An 18558-nucleotide genomic window follows, 5' to 3' on the forward strand; every position below is an offset into this window, starting at 1 on the left:
GGTCTATTGTTGTTCATGTAGCGTATTGCATTGTCCAATTTCATCATTCCTGGCAAGGCACCGCACTCCTGCAGCTTGCTACAGGAGGAGGAAAAGAGATGATGAAGCACTTTGTCCAGCTGCTGTGCCGGACATCTCAGATGTACAAATAAGCTTGCCTACCACTAGCTATAGGACTCGCCCAGTCAACACAGAGGCATTTGTTGACCAATTGTGCTTACAAGATCTTATCTGGAAGTACTCTCTAATCTAGTTAGCCATCTGGAGGGACAAGGGACAGAAAAGAGAGTAAGAAAGGATCAGGTGAAAAAGAAAGAAAATAATAATAATAATAATAATATCAATTCCATAGAGCATAATAGTTGCTGGAGCATACAGTCAAATCTTGGCTTAAAATACCATGTAAGTAACACAACTGGGTCAACCAAAAACATACCCCAAACCACACAACGGTGTAGCATTTTGCTACATTTAGTGGAAAACAATCCTAGAACTTAAAGTTTGAGCAAACTTTCTTACCTTCAAACACTCATTGGCAAACTCTGAAATGAAGGAGTCAAATGCTACAGAAAATGGGAAGCAAAGTTGTGTGTGTGATTTGAGACCCACCATTCACATTTCTCTTCTTTGTTTTTGATTAGGTACTGTTTTGGGTAGGAAAAGAGGGGGTCATACATCAAAAAAAAAAGTGCTGCTCTGCTGTGCTCAAGAGGAAGAGACATTCCATTTTAGAACAAAGAATCTGGATTTTTTTCACATTGCTTCACTAAGAGGTTTTTGGAGGTTTTTCTTGGGGTGATGGGGGTGGAGTGTTTGGCTTTGCTATAATACAGCACATCAAAGCGCTTTTGATGTGAAGTTTACTTAACAGAATCAGTTTTTCCGATGATTGTGTTAATCTTTATAAACCTGAAGGCGATACTGTGCCTTTTAAAAAACTATAGCAGGAAAAGACTTGAGGTTACATACACTCTCAGTGGTGAGAGACAGGAGCAGTTGTACTACTTTGCCTCTTCTTAGAACTACATCCATTCCTTCATGGGCAGCAATGGCAACGTTTCTGACTTCACTCCCATGACTTGGACTGGGAAGGCTCTGTTTAAACCACTCTCAGCCCTCACATAAGCACCTTCATGTGTTTTCCCAGGTAAGAGCCACATTAGATTTCCGGGTCAATTTACACAGGGATTGGCTGAGAGGCAGCATGGAGGCCTTGAGCCCAAACAAGAATCAGTGTTGATCTTAGGAAGGTACCCCCACTCCACTAATAGCCACTAATAGCTATCTTTAATTGCGTTATTTTCAGCACAGGCTCTTGTCCTCTCTTAAATCCTGCAAAACCAGCTTTGCCATCCACTCCTTGTCTTGAAGTATGGCTGTGAAAAGCTTCTGTTATGTCTGACGTGTTTACCTACAGCATTTGAATGACTTTTTAAGTTCTTTGAATAAAGATAAGAGACAATGTGTACATTTTCCACACAAATAGTGGAACGGTAATAAAATAAACATCAAAGGTAAGCTAGAAAATCATCACTACTTTGCTGCCATTTATAACAAAAGCAGGAAGAGGAAAAACCTACCCTCACCACTGGCATCATCTTAGAAAATACGAGCTTTGGAAGGAACGATGGCTTTTTCCCATACCCTTAAACACAAACATTGGCACCTACAGCTAACGCAGAGCTTCACTGAAAGATCTCAGTTTACATTGCAAAGAGAGAACAAGAAGCCAACCAAGAGAGGTCTCCCTCCTCTTATTTTTATTGCTCAATTGCCTGTTTTTTTTCAACTGGCACAGCTTTAGTGGACAAGGCATCAAACCCATTATTATAGTTAGAAAGGGTACAACCAAAAGGACAGGAGGACCTCTTTTCGTTTAGAATTTAAGACCCACACGAGGCTTAAAAAAAAAAAAAGGCAAAGCTTTGAAACGTTGTGCAGGTGTGTGTGGGAATGTTTCTTCTATTCAAAAGAGATGGGGAACGAAAGTAGTGTGCTGTTTGTTTCTTCTGAGGGTCTTTCAAATCTGCCTTCTTTTAAGTTCCTCCCCAGCACGCCTTGGCAGCTGGAGTCCTAGCCAGAGTGACGCTGCATTTTGGAGCATTCATCCTAAAATAAAGACTGATTCAGAAAGACTGCTTTTGGAAAACATGGAGCAATTCAACTCTTACTCCAGGACACAACATTCAAAGTGTCCATAACAGAAATAGAATAGAAGCACCACGCTGGATTTCTGCTGATGTTTTTGTTCTGGTATTGTTTTCCAGACGCCAGCTCTACTGCTGTATGGAGTCGAACAGTGTTTTGCAATTGACTTTGAATGGACAGCAGAGCAGGACTGAAGTTTTCAGTGGAGTCTCGCTCTCATCGTTGAGGCGTTTCATCCAGCGCTGCTGGAGGGGACTGAACATCTGCCCTCAGAAAGAAGCAGAAGACCACGATTAGTGCAAAGCTGAAAGCAAACAGAACAATCGTGATTATTTTGTCTCGAAAGAAAAGCAGCGAGGTAAAGTTACAGAGTGTCCCGGGTTTTATGGAAAATTTATAGTCTCCGTGTTATGAAAACGTTAAAGCAAAGTCGCTTAAAAAAAAAAAAAAAAAAAAAGAAAAAGCACAATAAAAGATTTTATTGGAGAGCGACAGCTCTAACATTGCAGACATGCCATCGGAAGACATCAAGCGACGGTGCTGCGTGAACACTCAAAACCAAGGGCAAAGCTGTGGCAGCCTCTCCCTTCACGCAGCGCTGCCTACCTGCTCCCACCTCGCCCTGCACCCTGGTTATGACGGCAGAGGAGAGGGGCCGAGACTGTCAGCCCACGTAAACCATGAGGGATCCCCGGCTGCGGAGCGGCGCGGTGTTCCGACAGGTTGTTGCGCTGTCACATTGCAACTCGCTGCTTTGCGCAGCGCTGTGAGCACAGATCGCGGCGCGGCAGGTTCTGCTCTGCCACCTATGAGCCGCTCCGTATGCTGCACCTGGAGCAGGGCTGGAGCTCCAGATCCTATCGAGCTCTGCTCTGCTCGGAATGCCCGGCATGGAAGAGGCACCTGGAAGGAGAAAATACACACGCGTTTCGTAAAAAAGAAAAAAAAGAAAAAAAGAAAAAAAAACCAACTTTCCAAACAGACCTCGCTGTCATCTGGGCTAATTTCGGCTCTGATACGGCTATTAGGGCATACCCACCTTTGCTACCTTGCTTCCCCACCCACCACCCTTTCAGATCTCCGTCCTGACTCCGCCTCTCGCCGGCGTTATAATGGGCTGGTCTGAAAGTGGTGGAGAGACGCAGAACCACAGGGGAAGAGGGAGATAATGACAATAACCCCAATAACCCCCGTCACCCGGCTGCTGCCCACGCCGCTGCGAGGAACCGAGCACTGACGGGGAGAACCCGGGCGGCGAGAGGAGACCCCGGCGTCTCCCGGAGCATCGCCGGACGGGAGCAGCGGAGCGCCCCGAGCAGCGCCGGGCACCACCGGGGGCGGCGGAGAGGAGAGGCTCCGGTCCGACCCCATGGAGCCGGCGGCGTGACGAGGCGGGGGAGCCCCTCGCTGCGGGAGGAGGAGGACGCGGAGGTGGCAGCCGGAGCAGCCGCCGCCGCGGAGCTGTCCAAGCGGCAGCGGAGGCAGAGCCGCCCCTCCCGCCCCCCTCGGGGCCGTGCCGAGGGGCGGGGGTCGCCGGGCCGAGCAGCGGGGCGCGTGGGGGCCGCGCCGCCGCCATGAAGCTGGAGGTGTTCTCGCAGCACTACGAGGACAAGCTGAGCGCCGGCAGCGATCAGGAAGGCAGCGGCTCGCTCTCCCCGGCGCCGGCCGATAGCGAGCTGGGATCGGACGGGGACTGCGCCGCCAATAGCCCGGGCGGCAGCGCCGGCAGCTCCGGGCGGCCCCCGCCGCCGACCCCGGCCCCGCAGCCGCCGCCGCCGCCGCCGCCGCCGGCTCCGGCCGAGGGAGGCAAGGGGAAGCCGTACACGCGGCGGCCCAAGCCGCCCTACTCGTACATCGCGCTGATCGCCATGGCCATCCGCGACTCGGCCGGGGGCCGCCTGACCCTGGCCGAGATCAACGACTACCTGATGAGCCGCTTCCCCTTCTTCCGCGGCGCCTACACGGGCTGGCGCAACTCGGTGCGCCACAACCTCTCCCTCAACGACTGCTTCGTCAAAGTGCTGCGCGACCCGGCGCGGCCCTGGGGCAAGGACAACTACTGGATGCTCAACCCCAGCAGCGAGTACACCTTCGCCGACGGCGTCTTCCGCCGCCGCCGCAAGCGCCTGAGCCGCGCCGCCCCGCCGCCGCCGCCGTCCGCCCGCCCCGCCGCCGCCGCCCCGCAGCCGCCGCCGCAGCCGCCGCAGGAGGCGGCCGGAGCGGGCGCCGCGTCCCCCGCCGCCACCGAGGAGGAGGAGGAGGAGGCGGCGGCGGGCGGCGGCGGAGCGGCGGGCGGCGGCGCCAAGTTCTCCAGCTCCTTCGCCATCGAGAGCCTCCTTCGGAGGCCGGCCGGGCCCCGCGCCGCCCCGCAGCCCCCGCCGCCCGCCCGCTTCGTGTGGCCTCCGCCCGCCGCCCCGCACCTGCTGCCCGCTCATCACTACCCGCTGCTCACTTACGCTCAGCCCTCGCCGCCCGCGGCCGCTCTCTACGGCGGGGGCCTGGTGCAGCTGTGCGCCTACGGGCTGGGCGAGCCGCCGCTGCTGCTGGGCGGCCCCCACGGGCATCCCCAGGGGCAGCCGCCGGCGGAGCGCCCGCGGGCGTCGCTCTTCGCCGGGGCCGCGCTCCCCGGGGGATCCCCGCCCTACGTCCCGCTCCGAGCGCCGCGGCCGGCGGCGGGGAGCTCGGCCCCGTTCCGCCCGTACGCCGTGGAAACCCCCCTGGCGTAACGCAAGAGAGGGTAGGGAACTCTGGATCCCGCACTTTAACTCCCAAAGCCTCCCTTCGGACGCCTCGGTGACTGTGCCTTAAAGAAGTGACGGCGGGCATCACTTCGAACCAAGCCAAAAAAAAACTGCCCTCCGGGACATAGCCATGAGCCTCAAGTGCTTCTTACTGTGCGCTGGGACCGCTCCGCTTCTGCCTTCCCCTCTCCGCCTCTCGGGGCTGCGCTGCGCACCGGGAGCGGGCGCGGGGAGGGGGAGGTTGGGCGGGGGCTGCTGCAGGGCCGTAGGTCCGTGCCGCAACGCCGCGCATCACTGTGCCAAAAAAAAAACCTTCCCCCCCCGGCACAAACATCTCGTGGGAAAAGAGGACATTAAGTTATTTATAAAAGCAGTGTTTTTCACACGAGAGTGCCGCTTTTTTAATTAATTATTGGTGGGGGTGGGGAGAGGGGTGTAGAAGAGTGCCGTCACCTGCGCTGTACACCCGATGCCGTGCCCTCTACTGCTTGGAAACAGTGATTCCTTTCGTATTTTATTTTTTGTGTTTGTATATAATAGATGTGCGTGTGCCCGGCGCCTCCGCTGCCTTTTTATTATTATTATTATTTTGGCGAAGGACAACGGACATAACCCGATTGTCATCTCCGAGAGCAAGGCAAAGGAGCGGGCTCCGGCTGCCGGAGAGGCGAAATCTCAGCGCCAGGACTCAATAGGAGTGTTGGCGGTGACAGAACACGTTCAGCCCTCGGCTGCTCTCAAAGCCCGATGTGTTCGGGCTGCTCAGCACTGCCACGAGAGATCGGGGCAGCCCCAGAAAGACGGAGCTGGGAATAGGAGAGGGTGGGTTTCATTGCCCGGGGAACCGGGTGAGGAGTTTGTGCGTCCCCAACTCAGAGCGCTTCTCTCTTTTTGATTATCATTTTCTTTTTTTCTTAATTTTTTTTTTTTTTTGGAAGCTCTGAAATGGTCATTTGGGGTAGGTCTGCTTGTTCTCATAATAGTAATAATAAAAAGGATGAAAAACGACTAGCTTTCTTTCCCCTGACTCTTCTGTAACCCAAACAAACGCTGGAGGAGAATTTGGAGTGCGGACTGATTTCTAATCACACCTCGGTCTTTCTCCCCACCTGCTCTGCCCCCAGCGCAGGGGCTCAGCCTTTGCCCCTCTCCTTCCCCACCAGCAAATACTGCGCAGTGAGCGGAGGTGTGCTCGGAGCGCAGCTCTTCCAGCAGAGCACACAGCGGGAGGAACCTCCGAGCCGTTTCCATCCAGCTCCAGCCGATTTCACGGCGCGTTTAGCTCAGACCGTAACATCCATCAGAACATTGCGAGAGATTAGTGACTAATGGATTAAGTAATCCAACCCTTGAAGGAATTGGTTTTTATGTACACGCGCACACACACACACACGTTTGGTATTTCAACATCATTGTGCCTTCAAGGCTCTGTGCAAATATCCATCAGCTCTCTTATAGACGATCCTTTCCCCTTTCTTTATAAGGGTGCTCAGAGGGAAACTGCTGGTCTCCTTCGGTTCTGTCCATGTGCAGTGGTCTTCATTCGTGGTATTGAGTGAACAGGGAATTTGTTACCTCAGCCATATGTGTATATTTAATTGGATGCATACAAGCATGCATACAGATGGAGATTAGTTATATATTTAAGAGGATGACATTGGGTGTGCCTTCGAGGAAAGCTCCTATTATCAAAAATAATTATAATAACCCAGCCTTAAAAGAAAAAGAAGCTTATAGGTCATCAGCCCATGAATCTGAGATAGGATCCATGGAGAATCGATGGGAAGCATCACCTCCCACTCTAAGGAAGAACCCCAAAGAGGGGACAGGGGGCTGGGACAGTCTGCTCTCAATCACATGGATTTATGAGGAAAGGGAAAAGGAAGGCAGCAGGGTCCCGGCCCAGCTGCCTCCAGCACAACCAGCACTGCCACAGCCAGGGCATCCCCAACACAAGGCATTGCCATCAGTGTGAGCTGGCAGCTGTGACAGACAGGCACTGAAACACGGCACCTGTCCAAACACTTCCAGCAGCAGGTAACCAGAGAACCCACACTTTACATTTTTGTGCGGAACAAGCAAATTAACCGTTTCACACACCTTCCCCAAACAGCCAGGTTTGTATGGCCGGCACTTTGTCTTCCTTAACATCTAATAAATCAGGATGACAGAACAGAGAAAAAGCCTTTCTCCTTTTGATATTTGACACATCAGCAGTAAGCCAATACTTTTGTGCCCTGTTCTTTCACACCCACAAGGGGCTGCATTGCCCACCCAACGTATCCGAGGGATCATCAGGTGGGTACGGATCAGGATATGAGGCTGAAATTCACACACTGTATAGGCAGACCTGGTTTCAGGGCCACAGAAAGCCTGGTGGAAAAGGAAGCATCACATTTTCATCTGCATTTTCATCTCTGTGTTTTCAAAAACTGCCGCATGGGGAGCAGTCAGCATGGGAGGGTTGTGAAAGCCTCCATTTGAGTACAACTGCACCTGAATTCTAAACCAGAGCAACTTTGGGGTTTAACTGCATTGTTTTATAAAGATACTGCTTTCCAAATAAATATATTGTTTCTGACTGTTCAAGCTCTTTCACATTATGGTTTCTATAATACAGTCTTACCATGCTTTAGAAGGGGGAAAAAAAAGTCACACTCAACGTCCAGAGTATTCCCAACAAATATTTTTGGTGGCTTCTTGCCCCCCCAACCCCTCTCCCACACTCTCTAGTAGGTAGTTGTTAGAAACAGTTACTTGAATCACATTGGTCCTAACTACTTTCCTAAATCTCTTCCAATTTTAACTTACTGAGCAGCATAAACTCCTCCTCTGTGGATTGAGCCCAAATGTAAAGGAAACTTTATGCATTTTGAGGTTTAATAGATGCTAAACACAAATTCATTGGAAAAAAAAGCTTGCTTAGAACCCACATAGAAGGAAGATACAACAATACCCCCTTATATTCCCCCTTATAGTGGATGCTAAGAGGTTTACTCCTTTACCTCACTGGAGAGACGTCAGTAGGGCAGCCCTTTAATTGTGTTATTTTAGATTAATTCACCCTATTCACCAGCCACATCTAATGAAACCTGAAACTTGCTTTCAGCTTCTACATCCAATGACCTATAAGATAGGATGAATAGCCCTTCAGTATCACTAACCCTCTCAGGAAGTAGCCCACTGAAGTTAGGCACTTCATTCACAAGCCATCTCCACACAGTAGTGCTAGCTGCAGGACTCAGTTCAACCCAGATCTCCAGACAAAGCCCCCATCTGAAAGCACAGCCCTTGGTACCAGCCTAATCTCACACTGAAAGAACTGAAAGAGGGTGAGTGCAACTTCATTTCAGGACCTCCTCCAGTTTTTCTGTTACACCTTTTCAGAAGGGTGGTTCTTAGTGGCAGGATGTATCCAAGCACAGAACCCTTAACAAAGAGAAGCTTCATCCCACTAAAAAGGCACACAGAAGACTTGGGTTCACAGATCCTTCATCATTCACACCATGGCTCAAGAAGTCATAAAAATCATAGAATCACCAAGGCTGGAAAAGACCTCTAAGATCATTTAGTCCAACCATTCACCTACCACCAATATTTCCCCACTAAACCAAATCCAAGCTGAAACTTCCTACACAAGAGCAAGGAGACAACCACAGTCTTATACAGAAGGGTAGAGCTTCCCAACCAAAGCCCAGATTTTGCACAATTCTTCATTGAGCTGGGGGAAACTTTTCACATAATAACAGACAAGAGAGTTCATTTACTGTGCCAAGCTTTTTGCCTTTTAAGTCTGAAGGAGACATAAGACCAAAGGTGAAATCCACCTCCAGCCAAATACAATATGCTAAAGGTGTGATTTGGGCAAGGGTGATTTTACCCTGTTGCAACTTCTCTAGGTACTGCAATAGCTCTTTAATAATGGCTCCATCTGTCATGTACGTTCTGGAAAGGAAAGGTTTTCTCCTTGAATAAACCATCTGGACTTCATTGATGCTCTCAGAAGTCTCGAAACCAGCTTCAGAAGAGACATTGATGAAGCCAACATCACTTAACATAAAATCAGATGGCAAGGAAGAACCTGACCTTCCCTGGACATTCAAACCAGTATTAATGCATCATTATTTAAGATACTTAGATTGCCACTTTCAAAAAGCTAGTAATTTATGTAGTCTGCAGCCTTGCATAGGAGCTAAACATTGTTATTGCCTTCAGGAAGTTTAACCTCTGTACACCTGGATAGACCAGGCCTTTGTCCTCTTTTCCAGAGCCAGAGGGGTTTTGCATAAGGAAGGATTGTGAGTACACGCTGTCATAGCATTTGTGCTCTTGCACCACGGTATTGTTTTCTTTGTTATGACATGTTTCAAAATTTCTGAGCTCTTTCAAGCAGGATGGCATACTAATAGCCTCCTTTGCTATGGGGAAAAGCAATGCTTCTGTGGGTTCTTTCCTTAATAGCAGAGCAGAGACTATTCAGACAGTACAAATCTCTTCTTCAGTATGATGTATGAGTAGAGTATGTGGCACTATTGGACTGAAATGGTTCAAGGACTGTCGGATAGAAAAGCATGCAAGGGAAAAGACAGGTTGACACCTCATTTTCCAGATTCCACTGTCATTATTTTCTATCATAGCTATTCACTGAGTACATGTTTACAAGCAGCATATAGGGGTTCACTGATGTTTGTAAGCATAATTTAGCTGTTTTGGGGTCTAGTAGGTTTATTTTAGCTGTGTTTGAACTACAGTTGTTATTTCAGTCTCACTCCATTACCATGTTACCTTAAAATAACATCTGACAACCAACTGGTATCCCTTCCTAAATAGTATATTTCTTGTTATCCTCACTATTACTAAAGCATTTCTAGTTTGGTGTGGAGAAGCAACGCTAATGAACATCATGCCAGTTAAGCAAACTGTGCTTAACTACTAGTATTCTGTGACTCTACGAGGTATCCCAGGCTGCCTCATTGGATAGAAAACTCTCAAGTAAGACTTCTGTGAAGTTAATTTCCTTTGACAGAACTTTCCTTGACTTAGAGATCATAAAGTCTAGGAAGAAACCCGAAGGGTCTGATTTCCTAACCTTGTATTTTTATCAGTAGCTGCTATAACTGCTCAGATAAACCTCAGCATTCCACACGGAAGTTGTTACCTTACTTCAAGGTTTTGCAAAGATAATTTTCTGTAAGTCATTAGAGGTTACCTTTCAAAACAGACATATGACACCGACCTATTTATTTCAACTCCTTCCACAGCATTTGCTGTTGAACACTGCAGAATTTCAATAAAGAAATTACACATTTTTAATAGGAATATATGATAATATAGACAGAAGAAACATCTGGAACTATCTAATTCATTTTCGTTCTGTTTCTAATAGCTCACGAGCAAGGCAGTATCTAGCAGATTTGTTTAAAGTATCCAAGCTATGAGGAACTACATAACAGAAAATGTTCTTGGTGAGAAATGTTAATTTACGTCACTTTGTAATTATGGATTTTTAATGGCACTTAAGATTCCTGAGCCAAGTATTAAACCTAATGCAAATCCCTTTCACCACCATGCAACCAGTGTTGCTCAGAGTACTTCATACAGCCCTCTTTAGCACCGTAACATGTGTTCGTTACTCATCCTCATCACACAACACTGAACTAATTCCCCTCTTTGGCATATGCAAGCCTCAATTAGTTGCATGTTATCATCACATTCCCCATTAATCACTTAGCAAAACTGTACAGATGTATGGCAACTTTCTCACTTTTTCTTCATAAGTCAGTCCAGGAAGCCCCCCAGTCATTTCTGCTTTTCTCTGAACTTCTCTGGTGTATCATCTCTTCCTGACTAATCATACACCATAACAAAGGCATAGCTTTGTGTCATAATACCTGGAGTCATGTCAGGTTCTTCCCACTCCCCCTAGCTCCAGAAGCAGCAGGTTAAGGAAGGACAGAAGTTATGCTCCCATTAAGCCAGACTAACGTGTGACAACAGAGCACGCAGACTTCAGCTACCCAATCATATCAGTAGCAACAACACAAACATTTTTTGATGTAACATTTCAGTGAAGTCTTGTTCAAGCAGAGGAGCATCATTCCCCTTCTCACCTCCCTCTGCTCCCTTATCTTGTCCTTTTCCAAGCCTACTCTTGAGAAAGAAGGCTTGAATTTTCCCATTCCCCAGGAACTACGTGCTGCTCCCCATTCCTTTCATGCCATGTGAAGGAGATTGGTTTTCCCCTTCGCTACAAATAAAAAGTTACCCCCACTTCATCCAGTTCCCAGTGACAGCAAGGGAGAATTTCCTCCGCATTATCATTTCTGTCACCACAGATGACAGGCTCAAATCTAACCGGCTGATTTGACAAGCTCAGCACATGCCATAACCTTGTTGTTATCATTTCTTCCTCTCCAGCACAAACAAACAGAGCAAGGACCAGTAAGACTACCCAAATTACATTTAATTAGCACTTGCACCAGTAACATCTATAGACATTTTCTTGTTCCTCATACGGCTGAAATCTGAGGACCAGAAGGATCTATAACTAGCTTAAGAAGCAAAAGGCAGATATTTGCATAGTTTTATTTAAATGTGGGGGAATTATGCTGGGTTTTCTTTCAGGGTGGAGATGACACCTCAAACTGGGAAACCTTCTGAGGCATTCAGGAGTCAATCAGCTTTCTGTTCTGACAAAGAGCCTGGAATGGTGCCAGAAGCCTGTTAGTTGGAGGAGCCAGTTGGCCTAGCAGAGAGTGAGCATGGGATTAATTGTTCTAGAGGATGTGTTTGCACCAATTAACAGCACTTGCAGCTTGTTGTCTCATTATGTGGCACCACATATGCCTGTCTGTTTTCAGCCCGTAGCGTGGTATCAGGTACTGGTAACTACTTTAGTTTCAGATGTAGTGTTATATTAAAAAATAACACAGTTTAAAGCAGGAGGCAGCTCAGCACCACATAACCACTCTCTCCCACCAGCAGGATAGGAGAGAGAATTGTAAAGAAGAGAGGAAAGTTGTGGGTTGCAATAAAAACAGTTCAGTAAGATAAAAAGGGGAAAAAATTATATACAAGACACTTGCTCACCACAGTAGCCCTGTCAATTTGTCCCAGTTTTACTGATGAACGTGACTTTGTATGGGACACCCTTTTGGCCAGCTTAGGTCAGCTGTCCTGGCTGTGTTCCCTCTAAACTCTGCATAACTGCAGCCTGTTCACTGGCAGGCCTTGTGAGAAGCTCAAGTGTCCTTGACTACATGCAAGCACTGCATAAAAACAACTAAAAACTTCAGTGCTAGCACACCGAAATCAGAAAAGCAGATTCCTTATGGCATCTGCCTGTCACAACATAAGTTTAGAAATTAGGTTTTGCAATTTCTGAGCAGTCACATGGGCCTGACCGTGTTGAGTCTGGCTCAGATAACAATCTTCTCCTTCCTCACCAGGAAAAGAAGCCTGACTTAGTGTGCTGGTGCCTAAAGGTCTACCAGACATGGTGAGATGTGACATATTTGTACCTTCCTCTTCCTATTCACTCTTATTTAGTTGCTTGCCAAACAGGAGTGGACACTGCTCAAGCTCAATTTGTTTTGGTTGGGTGCTCTTGTAAGTGCTATCCATTCATCTCCTTGGATGCAAGGCCAGTGAGCGGTGTCCTACAATTGGAGGCTGTCTCCATAGACCAGATCAATTATCCAGTGCTAAATAAAGAACAGCACAAAAGCACCGCTGGGGTTTATGACACCAAAAGGAGGACTTTGTATCCATAAACATGTTACTAGAGTCCATTCCACAAAACAGCATATACTGCCCTCAAACCATGCCTGCCACATGCACACAGTTTCTACTGATAGCAATTATATCCCAGCCCATATATACAACCCATAAAATCTGGCAAACAGTCAAGAACAACAGAAACCAATCATTGTACTTCACCATTCATAAGTCGTATAAGACATTCAAACTTTACAGATAACACATGCCCCCAAAACAACTGGTAAAAATGAATTTAGTGTGGATTTCCCTTACATTTATTTGAAATATTTTCTATTCATTAGCAAGAGGAGATTGAGAAACACTGAAAATATTTCTACTTCTTAACTGAGAAGTGCTCCCTATTTAACTTCTGTCTTACAATTTCATTCCACAGCACAAAAAATGAATGATACCAACAAAACAAGACTCAGATTTTTCAAGGTAGACCCCTATACATGACAGATAGCTCCAGTTGATATCAGCAATAGTTCTCATAGACTCATATCTCAGTCATTCAGGTCCGGTTGGGAGTGGCTAAGAACCCAGCAGAGCCAGGAACTAAATGCAAGTAGCTATATATTAATCTTAATTGCTATTCTATAAATAGTCTGGGAAATAAGCTAATGGGAAACCCCAGTCAAATTGAGCAACCAGAGTCATGATGGGGGTATTTTTTTGTCCCCTGCATTATTAAAAGGCCAAGTGTGTGTTCAAATTAGAAGGCTCAAACTCTGACATGAAATTTTGTTTTGAATAAGAGGTTCACGTTGGCATAAAGCCAAAAATAAGTCACTTTTGTCTGATAATCTGCTATATGTTTTCATTTTCTGCTGCCCCGTTTGTTCAAACTTTCCTAAGTAAGAGCAAAATCTTAAGATGGTGAATATGTTGATTACTTAAATTGCAACTGTTTTTCTAGGTCTTAAGCATCTTACAAAGAACCTTAATACCACCACCTCACGAAGCTGTGTGAGACCCACAGGATCTCAGGGTGCTGAACTCACCGTGGGCCAGGCTACATCCAGATTTTCCAAGGCTTCCCAACACATAACAGGAATAAGTTAAAGAAACAGGTGTGCCTGCTTTTGTGCATTAACAAATGTCACAAATTTCTGCCCCAGACAGGCTAAGTCTCCATCACTTTGAGGATGTCATGAATGCTATGTCTTCCCTACCACTAAAGAATGGAGCCTTCTGACTCCAGTGGGAGGTGAAATCGAAGAACAACACTTGGAAGATCTGCCAGCCCAGGTCTCCTAGCAAAAAAAAAATAAAAATCATTGATTGACATTAAATAAAAAGCTAATCCTTCAAAATATGTACTCCCATCTTTCATGGTGAAGCGCAGTAGGCAGCAGTTTGATGGCCAGGATCAGTGACTCGTCATTTCACAGCAAGAAGAAAGCTGCCCCCTCGTGTGTGAGGTCCTGGACTCTGGGGACAGACTCCAGATCCAGAGTGGTGATTCATACTCCTCTTACTACAACTGCTCGGCAGGCTGCCAAAAGGAAGAGCAGCTTTGCCCAAGCCCTACCAACAACTGCTACCTTTTAGTTTGATCAGCCATCATCCACAGGCACAACTGGAGGGACCTTAAGAAAGAGGAAATAAGCAGTAGTTCCATGAAGATCTTGCAGCAGCTCTGACAGCACATCAGTCTCGAGTCAAGAGGTTTATAAAAGTTTCCAGCTTAAACACTCTTATCACTCCGGGCAGCTTTCAGCACATCACCCAGAGGGTTCCCTTCTGCCCCATCGATACAGGTACATTATCATCATTTTCTATCATGTAAACTCAACTACTGTTCAAGTTACAGGTGTGATAACTGCATGATGATCATCCATATCAGCTTGAAAACAGACCTAAACTGAGATGTTTGCATGTATAGGCTTGCAGAGGAGTTTGGTAGCTGTATTTACATAAGGCTCTCTTCCAGCCGTAAAGATTGAATGTACATAGAAGTTTGATAACTTTAAAATAGAACTTACATATTTTCATTTAAATAGGATTACAGTGAGGACAAAGCCAAAGATAGTTTTCTACTGGGAGAAAGATTCCTGTTTGAAAGCATCCATGCCTCAAAGCTTAATTTGTATTATTGTTATTCAGAAAGACTTGATAGATGTTCATATGCTTGCCTCAGTTTTTCATTAGTTTAATTCCCTCCAGTAATTCCCTATTCAATATCTTCCTTCAAAATAAGGGAAAAAAAATATGAAAAATATTTTTGTAAGACTACCACATTATGTAATTTCAATAAAGTAGTTAATAGTTAATCAATCAATACACGTGATCTAAAGAATACACTCACATTATTTACCAATGCAAGTCTCAGTTATTTAGCAACTTGTCATTTATACAAACAAACATGACAAAGATGACTGAATGCTGTATTTTTCTGACTGCACAAAAGCGACATATTTCTTTTCACTTAAATAATAAGGTTGTCTTGGTAAAAAAAAAAAAGCTGTATTCTATGTATGCACTCTACACAAGCATAGGTTAAACTTGGTTCCATCTGTACTACGAATACATGGCCAATAGATACGAAAGGAGTAAATGCTTAAACCTGCAAGTATTGTTTATATATAAGGATTTAATCCTTATATATAAGGATATATTGTTTATATTCAAGGATGCAAGTTGCACTATGAAGAGAGATTTTGTATGCAGAAGGATTCAGAGAGCCAATTTTTTGCTCTGCAATTAGAGGAAGACCCACAGGTTGCAAAGAAGAGGGAATTCAGCCTTCTGACATGAGAAAACAGGAAGTGAATCTCCTTTCTGGATGGCAGTGCACATCTGCACTGAGGATGGCAGAGCTGACTACACTGTTCATCACCCAAGTCCCATCCCATACATGTCAATCATACCCTAGAGACAGCCTCGTCTCCTGTCCTGTACCCACAAAGGATGCTGAAAGACCCTGCATGAAGCTTTGGATATTCCTAAGTCATTACAAGGCCCTTTGTTTAATAGCCCTCAAGAACTTTTCCCTCACAAACTTGTCCCATTACTTTTTGAGTCCATATCAACTTTTTCAGCTAAATTCCACAGTCAGCCTTGTGTCAAATGAAGATCAACAGATGTCAATTGAGAGAAATTAGCAACCACTCCTCTAAGCGCATTTCTCTTACAAAGAGACTTCTATTATATTCTCTCCTGAGGAAGAAACACTGTACCATTTCATCTGGACCATATTTGTGAATTTCTCTTTTACTGCAACACCTTGAAATGTAGAGTTGGTAAGAAGTACACAGGGATGGGACACCTGGAATCACAAAGAGCATACCATGGATCAATATGATCAAAACAAACGTTGAATTGATAGTCGTGAACAAATAATCCTCACTCAAAACTATTGTTTTTGTGTTTTGGTTTTTTTGGGTTTTTTTTTTTTTTTTTTTTTTCCAACTGCTACTACCTACTACCTACGGCCCTTTCATTTTTATTAGGAAAAAAAAAAAACAATGCCTTTCTCCTGTGGGAATCACTGTTTCAGAGCCCCACCTGCTGCTTTTTTTTTTTTTAATATATATGGAGTTTGAGTTCCTACAAATCAGAAAGTCAGAAATCCTCCAGATGTGCTTGGATCCACACATATCATCAGTATTAGATGTGTGGTTCTGTCCGTTCGTCTGTATGCAAGTTTGTAGATCTGTAGGAAGGAGCTGCCGATAACAGTTGGACTGTTTGATCTTTGTGGTTTTTTCCCAATCTCAATGATTATGATCTGAGGTCCCTCAGAAGACTATGAAAGCTAGTGGATGCAGGATGAGGCTGCCTGAGTCATGATTGAAACTCCGACAGGTGATTCCTGCCCTCCACCATCCACTGAGCACTCTACGAGACTGAAGAAGTACAAACAAGAGCTATCTTATCCACCATTTATATAAAAAGTGGAAGAATTATTTGGGACGTTTCTGTGTGCCTGAATTTCTGTAATCAGAAATCTTCCTATTTTAATACGTTTTGGTTAAAATTTTAGTTTAAGTTACAAAAAAAAATCCTTAAGTGTCATCTACATTTAGAACGGGTTTATTTTTCAGGGCATGTCCACCATTACCCATTCTGCTGTAAAGAGCAGAAGTCTGTCTTCCTGATTACCCAGAGAGGCATTGAAGGAAGGCTTTGGAAGAGATTCGTATTTCATTTCTGTAAATCAGCCAAAAGCTATTAAAGCAAGGAAAAGCACCTTCAGGAGAATATAACATCCATCACACCTCTTCTCCTTTCCCCCAACAGCTTCTTTTGTTTAATATTAGCTCAGTAACAAAAAAGTCATTACGACTTATCCAAGCTACAAGATAGCTTAAATATTAACAAGCATGTAAAGTTAGTGGAGGTAAGAGCCTGGAGCTGTATAATAATAAAGCAAAGCTCAGTGAGATTCCATAATTATTTGTTACACAACCCAAGAAACTAGCTAGAGCATTTCTAAGATTATGCACCTCTCATATATGATGCCTAACCATGCCAGAAATTACATAAGGCTTTTTATAACAATCATTAGTCACTAAAAAGGCAGAACAAAGGGCCATTATGACCAGAGGTAGCAATCCAAGAATGGGTTTACTTAGGATCTGACCCAAAGCACATCATAGTGACTTTCATACATTTCAGTGTGCTTTGGATCGAATGTTCACTTTTTTCCACGTTGGACAGTTTCCTGTCAAGGTTTTGTGGGGCTAGGAAATCAACTGGGGAGGACTATGGAAGAAATAAAAGTAGACATTTGTCCCTGTCAGAGCTGAGAACTCCAACCTGGCACCTGTTTTGGTGGCAGTAGCATTGGTTTTACATCCTTCCAAAAAGGAAGTTGGCCACTAATTCCCAAATACATGTTCAGATGCTTTCTAGGTATTTAAGCTCTGTGCTTTCTAGATACTTCAATTTTGAGAACACTGCCCTGTGCAACCAGTCCTAGCACAAGTTGTAGGCAATACCTGGAACTGTTCAGGTGAAGGTGAATGTATGCATACTTACACACTTGTTACATCACAAAAAAATGCAAAACACGTGACCAGCTGTGCAGTTTTAGCAGGAAGATAACATCTGAAGAACAGAAATACAAATAGAGCTCTTAAAGGGGAGCCTAACCCTAGACATCAAGAAAGCCTTTGGATAAGAGCATATTGCCTAGCGAGACAAATCATCTCTAAGCTTGCAGGTGGTTTTATTTTTCTTCCTTCAGATAAGTTACAAGCTGTGGAAAAGACAAGTACTATAGGCAGAAAAAAAGTGTTATCCGGTATACAGTTTTATACATTATTCCATTTTATACATCATGGAAAATATGAGATTAAAAGGAAAAAAAATAAAACAGACTTTGAATGGATTTGTCCAGGAAAAATTCTGCAGAATCTGGTTCAAAAATTTCACAACTGAAGACCTGCTCAGTAGCACTTATGATATGTCCAATAGCATGCTCTTTTATGGAGAAAGTAACATGAGGAAATTCATCTCAGAATACAAACCTTCAGAAGCTTAACTGTCACAGTAAGGTAAACAAGGTTATTTTTCTTTCTAGTCACCTAAGGGCCATTTAGTGAATTGATAGGATCCAGGTGGTTTTCTTTGTCCCAGAAAAAAATCTACATTTCCCTTTGCTTGCTTTCTGGATCCCTGACTTTTCTGCCACAGCTGCAAGACCCAGGCCTGACAATCATTCCAGCGTGGTACTCAGGACTGATGAAGCACTCTTGGCCTCCCCGGCTTCATAACTCCTCCTTTAGCCCACAGTCCCCTGAATTTAAGTCATAATGTTAATTATTAAGTCAGTTTGGCTTCATCCAAGAGCTACACAGTGGCACGGTACATCAGCATATGCTTCCACAATCTTTCCAAACACGAGCTCACCACAGCAACAGTAAGAGGGCACCTAAACTCTAATTGATTCCATTTGCAACTC

The 18558-nt window shown here is 45.2% G+C and overlaps 1 protein-coding gene and 2 long non-coding RNA genes across 3 annotated transcripts; 2 read left to right on the plus strand and 1 right to left on the minus strand.

The window, feature by feature from the left end:
* Positions 1-900: 900 nt before the first annotated feature.
* On the minus strand, positions 901-5111 carry LOC149918417 (uncharacterized). Its single transcript, XR_016465015.1, has 3 exons — positions 5042-5111; positions 2755-3051; positions 901-2411 (listed from the first exon to the last, which is right to left on the minus strand). It is a non-coding gene; the product is annotated as an uncharacterized LOC149918417 (long non-coding RNA).
* On the plus strand, positions 3152-5897 carry FOXQ1 (forkhead box Q1). The gene has a single exon (XM_090137010.1). The coding sequence runs from the start codon at positions 3723-3725 to the stop codon at positions 4872-4874; it is 1152 nt and encodes a 383-aa protein (XP_089993136.1). The 5' UTR covers positions 3152-3722; the 3' UTR covers positions 4875-5897.
* A 5593-nt stretch (positions 5898-11490) lies between these two features.
* Positions 11491-13094, plus strand: LOC149918418 (uncharacterized). The gene is made up of 3 exons (XR_016465432.1): positions 11491-11644; positions 12338-12387; positions 13042-13094. It is a non-coding gene; the product is annotated as an uncharacterized LOC149918418 (long non-coding RNA).
* The last annotated feature ends 5464 nt before the right edge of the window (positions 13095-18558 follow it).

Source organism: Phasianus colchicus, chromosome 3 (genome assembly GCF_987193195.1).
Source record: "Phasianus colchicus chromosome 3, bPhaCol1.hap1.1, whole genome shotgun sequence".
In the NCBI taxonomy this organism is placed as follows: Eukaryota; Metazoa; Chordata; class Aves; order Galliformes; family Phasianidae; genus Phasianus; species Phasianus colchicus.